This window comes from Culex pipiens, chromosome 3, assembly GCF_016801865.2.
Source record: "Culex pipiens pallens isolate TS chromosome 3, TS_CPP_V2, whole genome shotgun sequence".
In the NCBI taxonomy this organism is placed as follows: domain Eukaryota; kingdom Metazoa; phylum Arthropoda; class Insecta; order Diptera; family Culicidae; genus Culex; species Culex pipiens.
Window position 1 is genome coordinate 150,676,138 of NC_068939.1, and position 17,233 is coordinate 150,693,370.

Genomic DNA, 17,233 nt, shown 5'->3' on the forward strand with positions numbered 1-17,233 from the left:
CTCCAGTAGGGTAGTGTGCGTGTGTTTCCAGCCAGGCCACAGAAAGTCAGGGCCAAGTAATGGTCCGTCATTCATTACATGTATTTTCAATTGGTACTCCATTCATAATAACACTGCTGCAGTGGCCACAAGTTGCAAATCGATTTTGGCAATCAGTTTTCGGTATTTAATTTTGGTGAAAATTTGCAGACTCTGATGAAAAGCGTTGTGTGGTAGTTTATTGCTGTAAGGTGAGTTGGATGTAGATTCGGTTCAAAAGTTTTGGAACAAATTGGAAGTGTTCCAGTGATTTGAGCAGGAAATCGATTTTTCTCTGCTCAATTATTACTGCGTGCGTGAGATGTACAAGATAATTTTTACATAAGTTTTAATCGTATGACCTGCTTTAACTTGTTTTTTTTCCGTCAATTTGGCAAGATTTTTGTATTTCTTCAATTGCGTCAGCACAAACCGCCTGTCAACTACAAGGGTTTCCCTCCCCGTGAGGGTGACAAAATTAGAAATACCATTAATCACGTGCCGTTTATTTATAGAACCGACAGGACAGGTGTGCAACTCCTACGCGTGGACGCCAAGATGGAGGTCAACAAGGATGAAGCGCAGCGGTGCATCGACATCGCGTTGCTTGCCTTCAAGGCGGGCAATCTGGACAAGGCCCGCAAGTTTGTGGATAAATCGAAGCGATTGTTTCCGATGAAGGCGGCCGACGATCTGCAGCGATTGATCCAGAGTGCTTCGAGCGGTCCTTCGTCGGCGCGTCAAGAAGACAACGCTGGTCCGCGCAGACGACCCACGGCCAACAAGGAGAACGAGAAACCTCAAGAACCGAAGCTGAACGTAGATTACACCCAGGAACAGCTAGACGTGGTGAAGCGGCTCAAAAAGTGCAAGGATTACTACGAAGTTCTGGGAGTCACCAAAGAGGCGACGGATTCTGAAATCAAGAAAGCCTACAAAAAGCTAGCCCTTCAGCTTCATCCGGACAAAAACAAGGCCCCAGGATCAGTGGAAGCGTTCAAGGCGCTGGGTAACGCGGTAGCCACCCTCACCGACGCCCAAAAACGAAAGGATTACGATCTGTACGGCAATCAGGAAAGCACCGGTGGCCACCACCGCCCGGGATACGCGGGTGGGGCGGGGCACAACCATCACTACGAGTACAGCTTTGGGCGGGGCTTCGAGTCGGACATCAATCCGAATGATTTGTTCAACATGTTCTTTGGGGGTGGATTTTCGCCCCAGCAGCACCAGCGGGGAAGGGCGCGCTGGCAGTCGCAGGAGTCGAACTCGGGCAGCCAACCGAGCTTGATCTTCGGGCTGGTGTTGTGCTTCATCGTTGTGTCGATGCTGTCGACGTTCTTCGCGTCCGATCCGCTGTACAGCCTGCAGCAAACGCCGTGAGTACACTTTGTCGCTTTGGGTTTCCTAGATTGCTTTTTTTCTCAAATAAATGGTAAATTGTAAATTCCGAATCGTGCTATCTTGTCGCACGTCGCTTTTTGACGTTCCACGCAATAGAAACACTAACAAACACGTTTTGTTTGGTTCACCAATCTGTGCATTGTCCCGAAGTTTGGTTGAATTTTGTTACTGGATTCCCGAGTTATAATTGAAAATGTTTACGGTAGTCGGGCAAGTACGTGTGTCAAACGCGTTCTGCCCAAAACCGTTGTCACACTTACAGAAATTTTTAGAGTGTTTCATGATAGTTTTTTTAGATTAGTTTTTTTTCTGTTTTTGTTGAATCCAATTTCCCAATAGATTGTCTTTGACCACTTTTCGAAATAACTGGTTTTTTTTATTCAACCTAATTTGCTATCCAGGTTACTAGGGGAACAGCATCTAATTCCAGCGTGCCTCTAATGTTGGCAGGTCAGAACTTTGACATTCAATTAAAGCTAATTAAAAGCGTTTTCAACTGAACTCGAGTGATAAATAGCGCAATAAGAAGTGAGCATGCAAGTTTCTATCAAAAGTTTTACAAAATTAGTTGTTTAAATAGTCATAATCAGCAAATTGGATGGAGTTAGGAGCGAGTGCTTAACCTGCCAAAGATACGAGAATTTCCCCTACCATCCACTTAACCACACTGAAAAAAATAATCAGTTTTCAGTTATGAGTAATGCGATAAGCTTAAGCCCATATATATCTGTGAGCCCATACTTCCAAATGAAATGTGGTCAAAGACAATCTTATGGTAAATTGAACGAGCTTTCCAGTTAAAATATTTACGAGACTTGAAAAATCAAGTCTGTCATATAAAAATTGTCAAAAACCATCTAAACCATTTTCCATCTCCAACCTGCATTTCTCGTAAGTCTTTTTGTAACATCTTAGGCTATTATCACAAAAATTTTGAACGAAAAAAAAATCGTGGGCTCACCTTCAAATATGATTTTTAAACTTAAAAATCCGAAAATCTTTTAAAAGTGGCGTTTTTTTTCTGTCAGTATATTTTTTCCGGAAAGCCATTATGTTTTTCTCCACAATTTAACGAGAGTGCTAAAATTTAATAGTACTTTAATATTTTTTTAAATCCACAAAAAAATCTTGAAACTTTTATAAAAAACAAAATATTTAGGAATTTGCGCGAATAAATTTTTTATACACCTTTTTTTTATTTTGTGGTTTTTGAAATTTAATTAAAAAAATCTCAATGATGTATCCAGCTGTCAGATATTTCATGCTTTTTATTTACAATGAAATATCCAGTTTAATAATAATTTATGGTCCACCTCATACCGCTACATTTTACATTTTTTTTTTGGTTATATCTCATTCCTCAGAATTCCATTCCCCAGAATCCCACTCCCCAGAATGACCCATTCCGCTATGAAAACAATAATGTCATGTTTTCCATTTGGTTTAATGCCATTTAGCGGAGAAAAATTCAACATTAAAGGGAAAATTCAACTTTTGTCAGCAGTAATCACAAGTAAAGTTTTCTCTTCTATAAAGAAAAAAAGCGAAATCTTAACACTTTACAGTTTACAAATTAACAACTTTTGAAAAAAAAAAAATGCACATTACGTAATACATTCACTTTTCCAGGGAATGGGTCATTGAAATGAAAATTTCTTTTATTTATTTTTTTTAGCTTATTGCAATTTATATGTTTCATTCACATTTTCAAAAAGTTCCATGTGTTCTACATTTAAGAAGAAAACGCCTGTTTTATTTGACTGTTTAGTTTTACCAATCAATAAAAATCAAACAATATCTGCTTTTGGTCACCTGTTTTCATATAATAGTTTACAGGATTCCTGAGATTTTTTTAAAGTCCTTAAATTCCCAAATAGATTAAAATAACGTAATTAACCTTTAAATGATTAGTTAACCCTCTAACGCCCATGGTTACTCCAGAGCACCACTAATTTTTGTCTTCAAAACTAAATTTCTCTGCAACCATGCATTTTTTCGACCTGATTCAACCTGCATTAGTTTATATAGATTGTTAGCTTATGGCCATTAAAAATTCATCAAATTTGGTCGATCCTATTACGAGTTATGGTGAAAAACGTAAAAAATCTCGATTTTGCTCTGGGCGGGAAGGGGTTAAGCTCCCAAACAAATTGAACACATTATTTTTTAAAAATTTTCAAGGCATTTTAAAATTATTCATTTGATACAAAATATTTCTCCAAAATGTATGCGACTTTTCCAGACATTTGGACCAAACCACCTCAAATTCCCGTTTTTTTCCTGATTTTTGCGGATTTTGGCGAATTCCAGTCTAATTCCCTCCTTGAGGAGCCACAGTGAAGTTATTTTCGATTGCAAACTTGTTTTTGCTAAACCGCAAATTTAGTTTGACCGCATTTTTTATTTCGGCTGAAATCACTGAAATAAAAAAATAGTACCGAATTCCTAAATTCTAGGAATTTTGCCACTTTTTCTTACATAGTAAACGGGTTTTTTTTGGATTACTTAATAAGAAAAGGAGGCAAAATTCCTAGAATTTAGGAATTTTGTAATTTTTTTTTATTTCAGTGTGCATTTTTTTTTTTCAATTTGTGGCTTTGATACCAGACTGTGTCCCTTACTAAACTCTGGCGCAAATGTCCCCTAAAACATATAAAAAATACAAAATTTTAAATCTCGAAATTATTTTTTTTTAAAGATTTCAATTCACTTTCCAATCACTTTCCAATAGAGCGTAACAATGCAAGGTTACGCCCTATTGGAAAGTATCTGAAAACTGAGATCCCCTTCACATGACTCCTGTACTAAATATTTCTCTTCCCCGCAGCAAATACGCGGTCGAGCGGCGCACGCTCAACTTCAAGATTCCGTACTACGTGAAGGAGAACTTTGTCACCGAGTACCAGGGCTCGCTGAGCCGGCTCGAGCACTCGGTCGAGGAGGAGTACATCCTGTACATGAAGCGGTCCTGCTACAACGAGCGCAACTACCGGGACGCCATGATGGCCCGAGCCAAAAGCTTCGGCAGCCGGACCCAGATCAACCAGGCCCAGCAGCTGAAGATGCCGTCGTGCGACGCCCTGTACAAGCTGGGCGTCGGCCGGGTCAACTACTAGTCTGTGTATTCTATAGTTTTGTTTTGGTTTCTGTAAGGACGGTGGGCATTCGGTTTAGATTCTACTCAGTAGTGTGAGCGATTTTATATATTTATTTGTCAGTTTATTCAATAAAAAGTATCGTTACTATATTCATTGAAATTTCCTAACGTTTCCAGGATAGATAGTGGCATAGTGAAAGTGAGACATTCCCTTCTTGTCTCGTGTAGGAACAGTTTGTGCACTCGCTTGGGCATTGTTTTTCGGTTTTACTGCATCGATTACATGAAACTGACAGGTTGAATCATTATAATCCTATTTGATAGGTTGCATTTAGGTAAACAAGATTTTTGACACTTTGTGCAATATTGCGCGGTTTATAAAGAAAATCTTTCAATCATCTATGTGAGCTCTTGATTTAATAATCCGAAACTCAAACTCTCGCCACAATCTTCACCGGGATGCCGCGGTCCGGCCGCAGCACCAGGTCGGTCTTGAGCCGCAGCTGGGCCATCGATTCGCCCGGCAGGATGCGATACGCCGCAATGAGCTTGATCAGCGTGACCTTCAGCTCCATCATTGCGAAGCGCTGTCCGATACAGTTGCGCGCACCGGCACTGAACGGAATGTAGTCGTACGGACCCCGCCGGGATTCGGCACCGTCCGCGAAGCGCTCCGGATCGAACCGTTCCGGGTCGGGAAAGACGCGCGGATTGCGGTGGATCATGTAGATGGACACGATGATGTCCTGGCCGGGGGGTAGCGTGATGCCGTCTGGAAGGAGGGAGGTTTTATGGTTTTTTGTTGTCTTCTTAACCTAAGATTTTGAAATCACCAAGCTTGATGGGTTCGACCACGTTTCTACCAATAAATGGAACCGAAGGATACAATCGCAGTGTCTCTTTAATCACCATTTCGAGATATTTGAACTCCTGCAGAACCTGGAATGTAGCTTCGTGGGAGTTTGGATCTTTCCCAAGAATAGATACGATTTCATCGTAAATTTTGTCTTGTACTACTGGATTTCGAGCTAACTCGTAGATGGCAAATGAAATTCCACTGGTAGTTGTGTCGTGACCCTAAAATCAGACAAAATCATAAAAGACGTTAAGCAACACACCCCCCAATCCCCAAAAACCTCAAACATGAACGTGTCCACTTCCTCGCGGATGTCTGTATCGCTCAGCGGTTCGCCCTCCGAGGTCACGTTCAGCAGTAAATCCAGGAAAGTCATGCGTTGTTTGTCGCTGCCATCGCTTCGTTGGTTGAGATCTGCCGTTTGATCCGCCAGTTGCTGTCGCCGCCGGGCAATCACGGAGTCGGTGAACTGGTGCAGCTCCCGCACTATCCGGCGCTGCTCGTAAGCATGCGGGTGCAGAATGCTGAACAGCGTCGGGTATCCTCCGAGGATATTGACAACTTGGAGCAGAAACAGAACGGACATGCTGGGGAAAAGAAAGGGAGTAACATTTTAGGATTGTGCAGTGCATTTAGTTTTGCATTATAAATATTTTGTTAGAATTATTAAGACATGCTTATTTTATAAATTTATAAAGGTAGGGGAGAGCAGGGAGACCTGATCCATTTTTTGTATCGCACATAACTCTGTCAATTTCTCACAAAAGTATGAACGTTTTGCATGAATTGAAAGCTCAAAATTCAACTATGGGGCCATCCATAAACTACGTGGACAAATTTTTGAAATCTCAGACTCCAAAAAGCTGGTAATTTTTGTTTACAAAACATTTGAATAATGGTTCAAACTGCAGTTCTTGGGTGAGTTTTCAAAAAGCGGTAAGAGCCGCCGTGACCTCGGACACTAATATTCGTTTTTCTCCAAATTGTAACAAAATTTCATTCATGTTTAGTTCGGGGCACTTGAAAGGCTTGTAGATGAACAACCTTAACTATTTTTGAAATTGTTTTTTTGTAAGTAAGTCGAATACCGAGGCAAAAAAGGCTTTGTTTACCATTGGCTCTTACGTCTTTTTGAAAACTAATCCGAGAGTTAGTCATCCACAACTACAGTCACCTCACATAACGTCATGATTCGAATTCCCGGACGCTTCGAAACCCGGACACTTCAACTTGTTTTATCAATTATTTGGATATAAGTTCGCATTATGAATGTCAAAACGGTGTTATTTGATGAATTTTAACATCAACTTTCATTTAAAGTTCGTTTGGACGCTGTAGTTAATGAAAAAACAATTAAATAAAATAAAATTATAAGTTTACCAAAATTGCGAAACATTTCAACTGAAATATTTCATACGCGTCCGAAGCACCGGGAAGACAAAGCAGAAATTTATGTTTTTGATTTCCTTAACTTCTAGCAGATTTTTATATAAACTATCGATTGTTTTGATGTTAACAGCTTATTTGAGACCTAAAGAATGCAATTCACTAACATTTCAGTCCAAATTTGTGCGATTCATAAGCAAAATCGAGTGTCCGGAATTCGAAGCAAAAGTGTCCGGATTTCGAATCAGCTTTTAACAGTGTCCGGGATTCGAAGCACAACAAGTCATTTTAATTTTCAAATTCTGATGAAAAATTGTTAGAAAAGACATATTTTGCATGCAATCTCTTGAAACTGACTGTTTATACTAAATCCTGATGATATTTCTACATTTCCAACATATTACATGATTTTTTGCCAGCTATAACAAAAATAATATGGTACTAAGTGTCCGGATTTCGAATCATGACGTTATTCGGAACACCCACAGCAGCATGCCAAATCTGGAGTTTTTTTTGAAAAGGTCCAATAAACCAAATTTTCAGTTTTTGCATTTTGAGTGTTTTTCAATATCCCTGACTCAAGGCGGTTTCAAAAACACTCAAAAAGCAAAAACTGGAAATTTGGTTTATTGGACCTTTTCAAAAAAAACTCCAGAAATGTAGCTTTTCTGTCGACCCCAATATTAGTAGGACCTTCATGTGGACATTCTCTTGCCATTTCACTAGTAAAAGTAGTACTTTTTGAACAAAAAACAACATTCAGGACTATTTTTTCCACAGCAGCAAAACACTGCCTCCGAATTGCCTGTTTCATAATTAAGGAATGTTATTATGTATCCTACAATCGTGGAACACCTGAATTCAACTGATATTTTCCATGGGGGTGTGGCTGCCAATCCCCCCGCGTGGTCAGACCAAAATCCAGCATAAAGCTGTCAGACCAAAACTGTCAGACCAAAGTTTTCACAAAAAAAAAAAGTTATCAGACCATGTATAAAACATCACAAAGCTTGAGTTTTATTGGTTTCAGTGTGTGAAGTCATTATTTTGACACAAATATGTACCTACCCATAGAGAGATCAAAAGTTTGTTTACAGCCGTAAGAAAAAAATGTTCCGAATTTGTGGAATTCATGGATTTTTGAAATTTTTCTTTAAAAAATGATAAAAACGTATAAAAATTGGGTAATTCTCCACCAACTCACACGAAATCGGAAAAAGTTGCCCCGTCCCCTCTTCGATTTTCGCGAAACTTTGCTTTAAGGGGTAATTTTAGTCCCTGATCACGATTCCGAGGTCAATTTTTCGATATCTCGTGACGGTGGGGCGGTACGGCCCCATTCATTTTTCTGGTTTTTTACTAAGACACGTTTTTCAGTGATTTGTAGCTCGCAACCGTGAAGAGAAAGAAATTTGGTGTCAAAGGGACTTTTGTGTAAAATTAGACATCCGATTTGATGGCGTACTCTAAATTCCTAAAAAAACGTATTTTTCATCAAAAAAAGTTTCAAAATCGCTGCCATTTCCCGTTACTTAACTGTCAAAAATCGAGAGACATGTCATTTTATGGGAAATTTAATGTACTTTTCAAATCTGAAATAACCCAGAAGGGTCATTTTGTCATTTAGAACAAAAATTTTCATTTTAAAATTACGTATTTTTTCTAACTTTGCAGGGTTACATTTTAGAGTGTAACAATGTTCTACAAATTTGTAGAGCAGACAAAAATTTTGAAATATAGACATAAGGGGTTTGCATGTATTCTTCACGAGTTATCAGAATCTTACAAAAAAGTTTTTTAAATGTTTTCTATACATATCAAAACAAAGAAATAAGATCTCGTGGTGGTTTTGCAGCAATTTTTTAGAAAAAAAACGAGTGTAACTCAAGCCAAACACTTTTTTTATTTATTTTTTTCTACAACGAGTTTGAGTCATTATTGCACAACTTTCTAGAACAAAGCTAATTGTTTTACCCTCGTGCTGAAGAGATACAGGTTTGAGATGAAGTGTCCCCGAGGATCAAGTCTCCCCACTCTCCCCTAAACAGAAATTTCCCACAAAATCAGCATGAAAAAAAAAACAAAAGTGCTCGGATCTAGCTCAAAACATTTCTGGGTGTTCCCTGCTATGCTCGAGCCAAAATTCTCATTGGGAATTAGACCCGTATCTTTAGGGTGGTGACCTACGCCGTTTTAGGTGAGGTCCGAAAAATAGCCATTTCCGTAGATTTTCGCAATTTTTTGTAAAAAAGTTGAAATTCAAAAACTATGATAAAAAGGCATAATATTGAATGTTTGGCCCGTCTGAAATGTTATTCTTGATTTAAAAAACTGTTTTCGAAAAGATAAAAAAAACGTGAATGGAGGGTTGTTTGGGTGAATTCAGGAAACATCAAGGGTCGTATTAACAAAGTTCAAAAAAGCTTAATGTGGAGAATGAGAAATAATTGAAAAAAATGAATAACTGTGACTATTTTCAAAAATGTTACCTAAAAATATCTATAACTTGAAAATGGTGCAATTTATGAAAATTTCACTTAAGTACTTATTGATTGAAATTCGATATTACATCGAAAAATAAACTTGAAAATTTGTGCCACCGATATTTTGAAAAAAAAAAAAAAATCAGTATTGATTCAAAAATTCATAACTCGGTCAAAAAATTTTGCCGTTCTGGAAATTTCTGAAAAATCCTTCAAAATATACAGATTTTTGAATTTTCACATATCATTTTTGTATGGACACCTGCCAAATTTGTATGGAAAATTACCGAAGGTAACAAAAAAAGTTACAGGCGAATCAAAAATGACAATAATTAAAATAAAAAAGACCGCTTTCGTAGAGAATTGCTCCTGGGTAAACCTACCGTTTCACATTTTGCACATATTTGTTGTTTGGGTCATTTTGTGCATTCACGGATATTCCCATGGATGTTTCTAAAAATGAAATTCATCAAATATCAAAAATGCATAAAACAAAATCAAATTTTAACTAATAATTACCACAAATACTGTCCAACGCCATCAGCGTTACGTACGCATAAATATCAAACTCGTCCCGGCCGGCGTGCCTCCTCAAATTCCCCACCATGGTGTCCGCTTCCCGGTTGAACACGGCCGCAAACTGGTCCAAAATTTTAAAGTGAAACGTCGGCGTAATGATGCGCCTTCGCTGGAACCACTTTTCACCGCTGGACAGCAGCAGTCCGGTGCGGAGCCACGGCTGCAGAAAGCTGTACAGGACCGACTTTTGGGTGGCCTTGGCCAGCAGGACCTTTTCCGCGTTCGTGGCACTGCTCATCACCAGCACGTTCTGATTGAGCAGGCCCCACACGAACATGTCCGGTCCGTGGCGGTGGAGGAGCTGGATGCCTTTTTCGAAAATTCCTGACGGGGGGAGAGGGTGGCGTTTGTTATTTTGGCAATTTATTATTTCTGGGAAGATTGTAATTAGGCTATCATCATGCTACCACTTGTGTTTTCCTCTGAAAAATTATCATTTGCGAGTTCGGGAAACTTTGACGGAAATTTTGAATACATTTTGGGAAATTTTACCATGAATAAATACTTTTTCATCATGAACGAGTACGGAAAATTTCGCTGGAAATTATGAATATGTTTTTGAGAAAGTAAACCTCAATTGAACCATGAATAAATACTTTTTTGTGTATTTCGTTCAAGTGGATTTCAAATATTTCAGAATTATAAGAAACATTTTTAAGCAACGAAGTGTAACAGAGTTCTATCTAGTATTGTGTGAACCCCTTCCATTTTTGAACATGCGAAAAAAGTGGTGTTTTTCAATAATTTGCAGCCTGAAACGGTGATGAGATAGAAATTTGGTGTCAAAGTGTTTATGTAAAATTAGACGCCCGATTTTATGGCGTACTCAGAATTCCGAAAAAACCTATTTTTCATCGAAAAAAACACTAAAAAAGTTTTAAAACATCTCCCATTTTCCGTTATTCGACTGTAAAAATGTTTGGAACATGTCATTTTATGGGAAATTTATTGTTCTTTTCGAATCTACATTGACCCAGAAGGGTCATATTTTCATTTAGAACAAAATTTTTATTTTAAAATTTCGTGTTTTTTCTAACTTTGCAGGGTTATTTTTTAAAGTGTAACAATGATCGGCAAAGTTGTAGAGCAGACAATTACAAAAATTTTAATATATAGACATAAGGAGTTTGCTTATAAACATCACGAGTTATCGCGATTTGACGAAAAAAAGTTTTGAAAAAGTTACTTTTTGCGTTTCTCTTTGTTTCGCCGTCCGTGTCTGTCGCGGGTGACTATGAACGGCCATGATCAACGACGACCAACATTTTCAAAACTCTTTTTCGTAAAATCGCAATAACTCGTGATGTTTATGAGCAAACCCCTTATGTCTATATGGGTAATTCTCCGCCAACTCACACAGCAGTTGCCCCGACCCCCCTTCGATTTGCGTGAAACTTTGTCCTAAGGGGTAACTTTTGTCCCTGATCACGAATCCGAGGTCCGTTTTTTGATATCTCGTGACGGAGGGGCGGTACGACCCCTTCCATTTTTGAACATGCGAAAAAAGAGGTGTTTTTCAATAATTTGCAGCCTGAAACGGTGATGAGATAGAAATTTGGTGTCAAAGGGACTTTTATGTAAAATTAGACGCCCGATTTGATGGCGTACTCAGAATTCCGAAAAAACGTATTTTTCATCGAAAAAAACACTAAAAAAGTTTTAAAAATTCTCCCATTTTCCGTTACTCGACTGTAAAAAATTTTGGAACATGTCATTTTATGGGAAATTTAATGTACTTTTCGAATCTACATTGTCCCAGAAGGGTCATTTTTTCATTTAGAACAAAATTTTTCATTTTAAAATTTCGTGTTTTTTCTAACTTTGCAGGGTTATTTTTTAGAGTGTAACAATGTTCTACAAAGTTGTAGAGCAGACAATTACAAAAATTTTAATATATAGACATAAGGGTTTTGCTTATAAACATCACAAGTTATCACGATTTTACGAAAAAAAGTTTTAAAAAAGTTGGTCGTCATCGATCATGGCCGTTCATGGTCACCCGCGACAGACACGGACGACGAAACAAAGAGAAACGCAAAAAGTAACTTTTTCAAAACTTTTTTTCGTAAAATCGCGATAACTTGTGATGTTTATAAGCAAACCCCTTATGTCTATATATCAAATTTTTTGTAATTGTCTGCTCTACAACTTTGTAGAACATTGTTACACTCTAAAAAATAACCCTGCAAAGTTAGAAAAAACACGAAATTTTAAAATGAAAAATTTTGTTCTAAATGAAAAATTGACCCTTCTGGGACAATGTAGATTCGAAAAGTACATTAAATTTCCCATAAAATGACATGTTTCAAAATTTTTTACAGTCGAGTAACGGAAAATGGGAGAATTTTTAAAACTTTTTTAGTGTTTTTTTCGATGAAAAATACGTTTTTTCGGAATTCTGAGTACGCCATCAAATCGGGCGTCTAATTTTACATAAAAGTCCCTTTGACACCAAATTTCTATCTCATCACCGTTTCAGGCTGCAAATTATTGAAAAACACCTGGGTAATTCTCTACCAACTCACACGAAATCGGGAAAAGTTGCCCCGACCCCTCTTCGATTTGCGTGAAACTTTGTCCTAAGGGGTAACTTTTGTCCCTGATCACGAATCCGAGGTCCGTTTTTTGATATCTCGTGACGGAGGGGCGGTACGACCCCTTCCATTTTTGAACATGCGAAAAAAGAGGTGTTTTTCAATAATTTGCAGCCTGAAACGGTGATGAGATAGAAATTTGGTGTCAAAGGGACTTTTATGTAAAATTAGACGCCCGATTTGATGGCGTACTCAGAATTCCGAAAAAACGTATTTTTCATCGAAAAAAACACTAAAAAAGTTTTAAAAATTCTCCCATTTTCCGTTACTCGACTGTAAAAAATTTTGGAACATGTCATTTTATGGGAAATTTAATGTACTTTTCGAATCTACATTGTCCCAGAAGGGTCATTTTTTCATTTAGAACAAAATTTTTCATTTTAAAATTTCGTGTTTTTTCTAACTTTGCAGGGTTATTTTTTAGAGTGTAACAATGTTCTACAAAGTTGTAGAGCAGACAATTACAAAAATTTTGATATATAGACATAAGGGGATTGCTTATAAACATCACGAGTTATCGCGATTTTACGAAAAAAAGTTTTGAAAAAGTTACTTTTTGCGTTTCTCTTTGTTTCGTCGTCCGTGTCTGTCGCGGGTGACCATGAACGGCCATGATCGATGACGACCAACTTTTTCAAAACTTTTTTTCGTAAAATCGCGATAACTCGTGATGTTTATAAGCAAACCCCTTATGTCTATATATCAAAATTTTTGTAATTGTCTGTTCTACAACTTAGTAGAACATTGTTACACTCTAAAAAATAACCCTGCAAAGTTAGAAAAAACACGAAATTTTAAAATGAAAAATTTTGTTCTAAATGAAAAAATGACCCTTCTGGGACAATGTAGATTCGAAAAGTACATTAAATTTCCCATAAAATGACATGTTCCAAAATTTTTTACAGTCGAGTAACGAAAAATGGGAGAATTTTTAAAACTTTTTTAGTGTTTTTTTCGATGAAAAATACGTTTTTTCGGAATTCTGAGTACGCCATCAAATCGGGCGTCTAATTTTACATAAAAGTCCCTTTGACACCAAATTTCTATCTCATCACCGTTTCAGGCTGCAAATTATTGAAAAACACCTCTTTTTTCGCATGTTCAAAAATGGAAGGGGTCGTACCGCCCCTCCGTCACGAGATATCAAAAAACGGACCTCGGATTCGTGATCAGGGACAAAAGTTACCCCTTAGGACAAAGTTTCACGCAAATCGAAGAGGGGTCGGGGCAACTGCTGTGTGAGTTGGCGGAGAATTACCCACCTCTTTTTTCGCATGTTCAAAAATGGAAGGGGTCGTACCGCCCTTCCGTCACGAGATATCAAAAAACGGACCTCGGATTCGTGATCAGGGACAAAAGTTACCCCTTAGGACAAAGTTTCACGCAAATCGAAGAGGGGTCGGGGCAACTTTTCCCGATTTCGTGTGAGTTGGTAGAGAATTACCCATATATCAAATTTTTTGTGATTGTCTGCTCTACACCTTTGTAGAACATTGTTACACTCTTAATAATAACCCTGCTAAGTTAGAAAAAACACGAAATTTTAAAATGAAAAATTTTGTTCTAAATGAAAATATGACCCTTGTGGGTCAATGTAGATTCGAAAAGAACATTTTATTTCCCATAAAATGACATTTTCCAAACATTTTTACAGTCGAATAACGGAAAATGGGAGAATTTTTAAAACTTTTTTAGTGTTTTTTTCGATGAAAAATAGGTTTTTCGGAATTCTCAGTACGCCATCAAATCGGGCGTCTAATTTAACATTAAAGTCCCTTTGACACCAAATTTCTATCTCATCACCGTTTCAGGCTGCAAATTATTGAAAAATACCTCTTTTTTTGCATGTTCAAAAATGGAAGGGGTCGTACCGCCCCTCCGTCACGAGATATCAAAAAACGGACCTCGGATTCGTGATCAGGGACAAAAGTTTTCCCTAAGAACAAAGTTTCACGCAAATCGAAGAGGGGTAACTGCTGTGTGAGTTGGCGGAGAATTACCCAGTTTACTTTTTAACATTTTTTTTTCGAATGTCTACACATCTTTTTTGTTACAAAAATTGTATGGAGACTTCTATGAATGAACCCAAATTGCAAATTCTCATGTCATTTTCAATTTAACTTTAATCCGGTTTACTTTGAATAAGAGCAATTCTCTATCAAAACCGGCAGTGGATTTTATTTGTATTTTTGATTTGGCTCAAACTGTTTGGGGGCCTTCCCTATGCTCAAAGGAGCCAATTTGTGTCATTGGTTCACCCATACAAGTCTCCATATAATGTTGGCAGCTGTCCTAACAAAAATGTTACGTAAATATTCGAAAATCTGTAACTTTTGAAGGAATTTTCAGAACAATTTGGTGTATTCGGCAGTGTACTATTAAGAACAAAATAGATTCAGAAAATAGTTAACTTCCGATTTTTTAATTGACTTTTTTTCTCAAATCCGTAGTTTTAATTTTCGAGATTTGTTTATATGCCCATTTGAAATGTTAGTCTTGACCATTTTAGTATGAACAGCTGTCAAAACTGTATCCAAACGTGAATGTTTGAACCAATAACACAAAATGGCTTCTTGGGGTCGGGGCAACTTTTCCCGATTTCGTGTGAGTTGGTAGATAATTATTCATAACTTTTAAAATAGTTTTCTAAACAATTTGGTGTCTTCGGTAGAGTACTATTCAGAAAAAATAGCTTTTTTCACAAAATCCGTACTATTTTTTATTTTCTAGATTTTTTATATGCCCATTTGAAATGTCAGTTTTGAATCAAAAAATTTTCAAAATATTTTTTTGAGAAGACCATAAAAGTCCACAAATGTAAATTTTTCAACATTGAAAATTGGACTGAGATATTGGCTTTAGAAAATGTGGGAATGTGGATTAGACTATAAAAACTCCAATTTGGCACCATAAAGATGAAGTGCATTTAAATTTAAATTCAATAAATTAAAACAAACTTCATTAAAAATATTTTCCAAATTGGTCATTGATGGTCACTATTTTGAAAATAAAAAAACGTGCAAATATGTCGCTGAATTAGAACTTTCCGTGGCTAAATCTAAAGAACGAGGACTTTATCAAAGAATCTGTAGAATAATTTTCAATTGCAAATTCAATTTTACATGTAATTTTTGTTGAAAAAAATCGAAATCAATTTTTTTTAAATTCATAATTTGAAGGCAAACAAACATTTTATTTACGTGCCATTTTTGTATGGACAGTTGTCAAAACTGTATCAAAAATTGAATGGTTGAATCAATGACACAAAATGGCTTCTTTGGTCATAGAAAATGCCCAGATAAGTTTGAGCCAAATCAAAACATACAAACATAGGCCGATTTCGTAAAGAATTTCTCAGCTGTCTAAAATTAAGATACACGTTTTTCGTTACGTTTACGTTATGGTTTTTCGCCAAACTTCATATTACATTTTTAGAAATAGCTCAAAAAGTACCTAAATGCTCAAAAATCTCCACATTCCAACATTTCAGCATGTCAACACGGTTTCCTTGAACAAGTACCACTGTTGGATGATTTGTTTTGACTTATTATTTAACTTCATATGACCCAATGTCACCGCCTCTTTGGGGTGAGGTTGGGCCAATTTTCAAACGATTCGCATTTTAAGTAGTTGAAAACTACTTATTCCACCATATTTTGTGAAAATGTTGATAAATTATTTGAAGGAGGTGTTATACGGTGACAAATAAAAAAAAAACAATTCGCCATTTTTGACAGTTTTGCAGTTTGCCTACATTTGTTTGCCAAAACGTCAGTCTGTTTACATTTTGCTTTGTTTGCGAATTTGGCAAACTGTCAAACACGAAAAAATGCGAGTTTGTTTGTTTGTTTGTCATAGTCTAATTCCTCCTTGAGCACAATCCTGCTTTAACACTTTTTGATAGCTTTTTGCTTTCGAATTGGTTTTGTTATTTAGATATAACGAGAGGGGAATCGTTTGTTTGACTATCCTTTCTTAATTTCTCGGTGTTTGAATCATTTTGAAATCAAGGGGCAGCTTGCAACTCAATCAATCCTGTCTCGACTGCAACAGTCAAACGCAAACATGGCAAACGAGAACGGATCCGTCTACCGGGACATCATTTGATTTAAAAAAAAGACAAACTTTCCATTCTCTGGATATAACCTACCTGGCACATCGGTGTTGAACTCGAGCAAATTCCCAATAACCGGCAACGGTTTGGGTCCCCCAAAGTGGGCGGCAATTTTCTTCAGCTGATTTCTCTGGAGGACAAACTTTACCACGACGTAGGAAACCACCCCGGCAAGAACGGCTTGCAGTAGCATTTTTAACCCGTTTCTTCGTTCTCGGAATGGAAGCTTTGGTCGGTTTAAAGGACGGGATGTAACTGGAAGCGAGCTAATCGAATTGACTTTATTCTGCGCGGTATCTTTAAGTGAACTTTTGTGCAATAAAGAGTGGCTGATTAACATTTTTGCGAGGCTATAAATAATATGCCAAGTATATCGGGTAGCATAGAGTAACGGACTTGACGAATGAAAATGGTTGTATGTCAATAATTGAGCTTTGTTTTGCTTCATCTGAATATCTGTGTAAAGCTTATCATTCAAAACGTTTTGTTTTCTTTGATAAGCTAAGCACTTCTTATCAAATAATCTAACAAGCACATTACAAATAAACTTTTGCATTATTTTTTTTGTTTAAAAATGGAACCAAATTTTGAACTCTTTTCGATAAATGACGATTTTATTCAAAGGAGTCAGCAATGTGGTGTGATATCCCCACGGGCCAATAATTTTAATAACCTCAATTAATGTCTCATTTGTGCACATAC

The 17,233-nt window shown here is 37.1% G+C and overlaps 2 protein-coding genes across 2 annotated transcripts; one reads left to right on the top strand and one right to left on the bottom strand.

Annotated features, from left to right (window-relative positions):
* Positions 1-69: 69 nt before the first annotated feature.
* On the top strand, positions 70-4,921 carry LOC120422246 (dnaJ homolog subfamily B member 14-like). The gene is made up of 3 exons (XM_039585639.1): positions 70-230; positions 534-1,397; positions 4,250-4,921. The coding sequence occupies exons 2-3, from the start codon at positions 577-579 to the stop codon at positions 4,536-4,538; spliced, it is 1,110 nt and encodes a 369-aa protein (XP_039441573.1). The 5' UTR covers positions 70-230; positions 534-576; the 3' UTR covers positions 4,539-4,921.
* LOC120422244 (cytochrome P450 4d8-like) lies at positions 4,592-16,841 on the bottom strand. The gene is made up of 6 exons (XM_039585637.2): positions 16,568-16,841; positions 9,764-10,147; positions 9,628-9,697; positions 5,656-5,962; positions 5,353-5,596; positions 4,592-5,291 (listed from the first exon to the last, which is right to left on the bottom strand). Exons 1-6 carry the CDS (start codon positions 16,722-16,724, stop codon positions 4,951-4,953), a joined length of 1,503 nt encoding a protein of 500 aa, XP_039441571.1. The 5' UTR covers positions 16,725-16,841; the 3' UTR covers positions 4,592-4,950.
* Between the last annotated feature and the right edge of the window lie 392 nt (positions 16,842-17,233).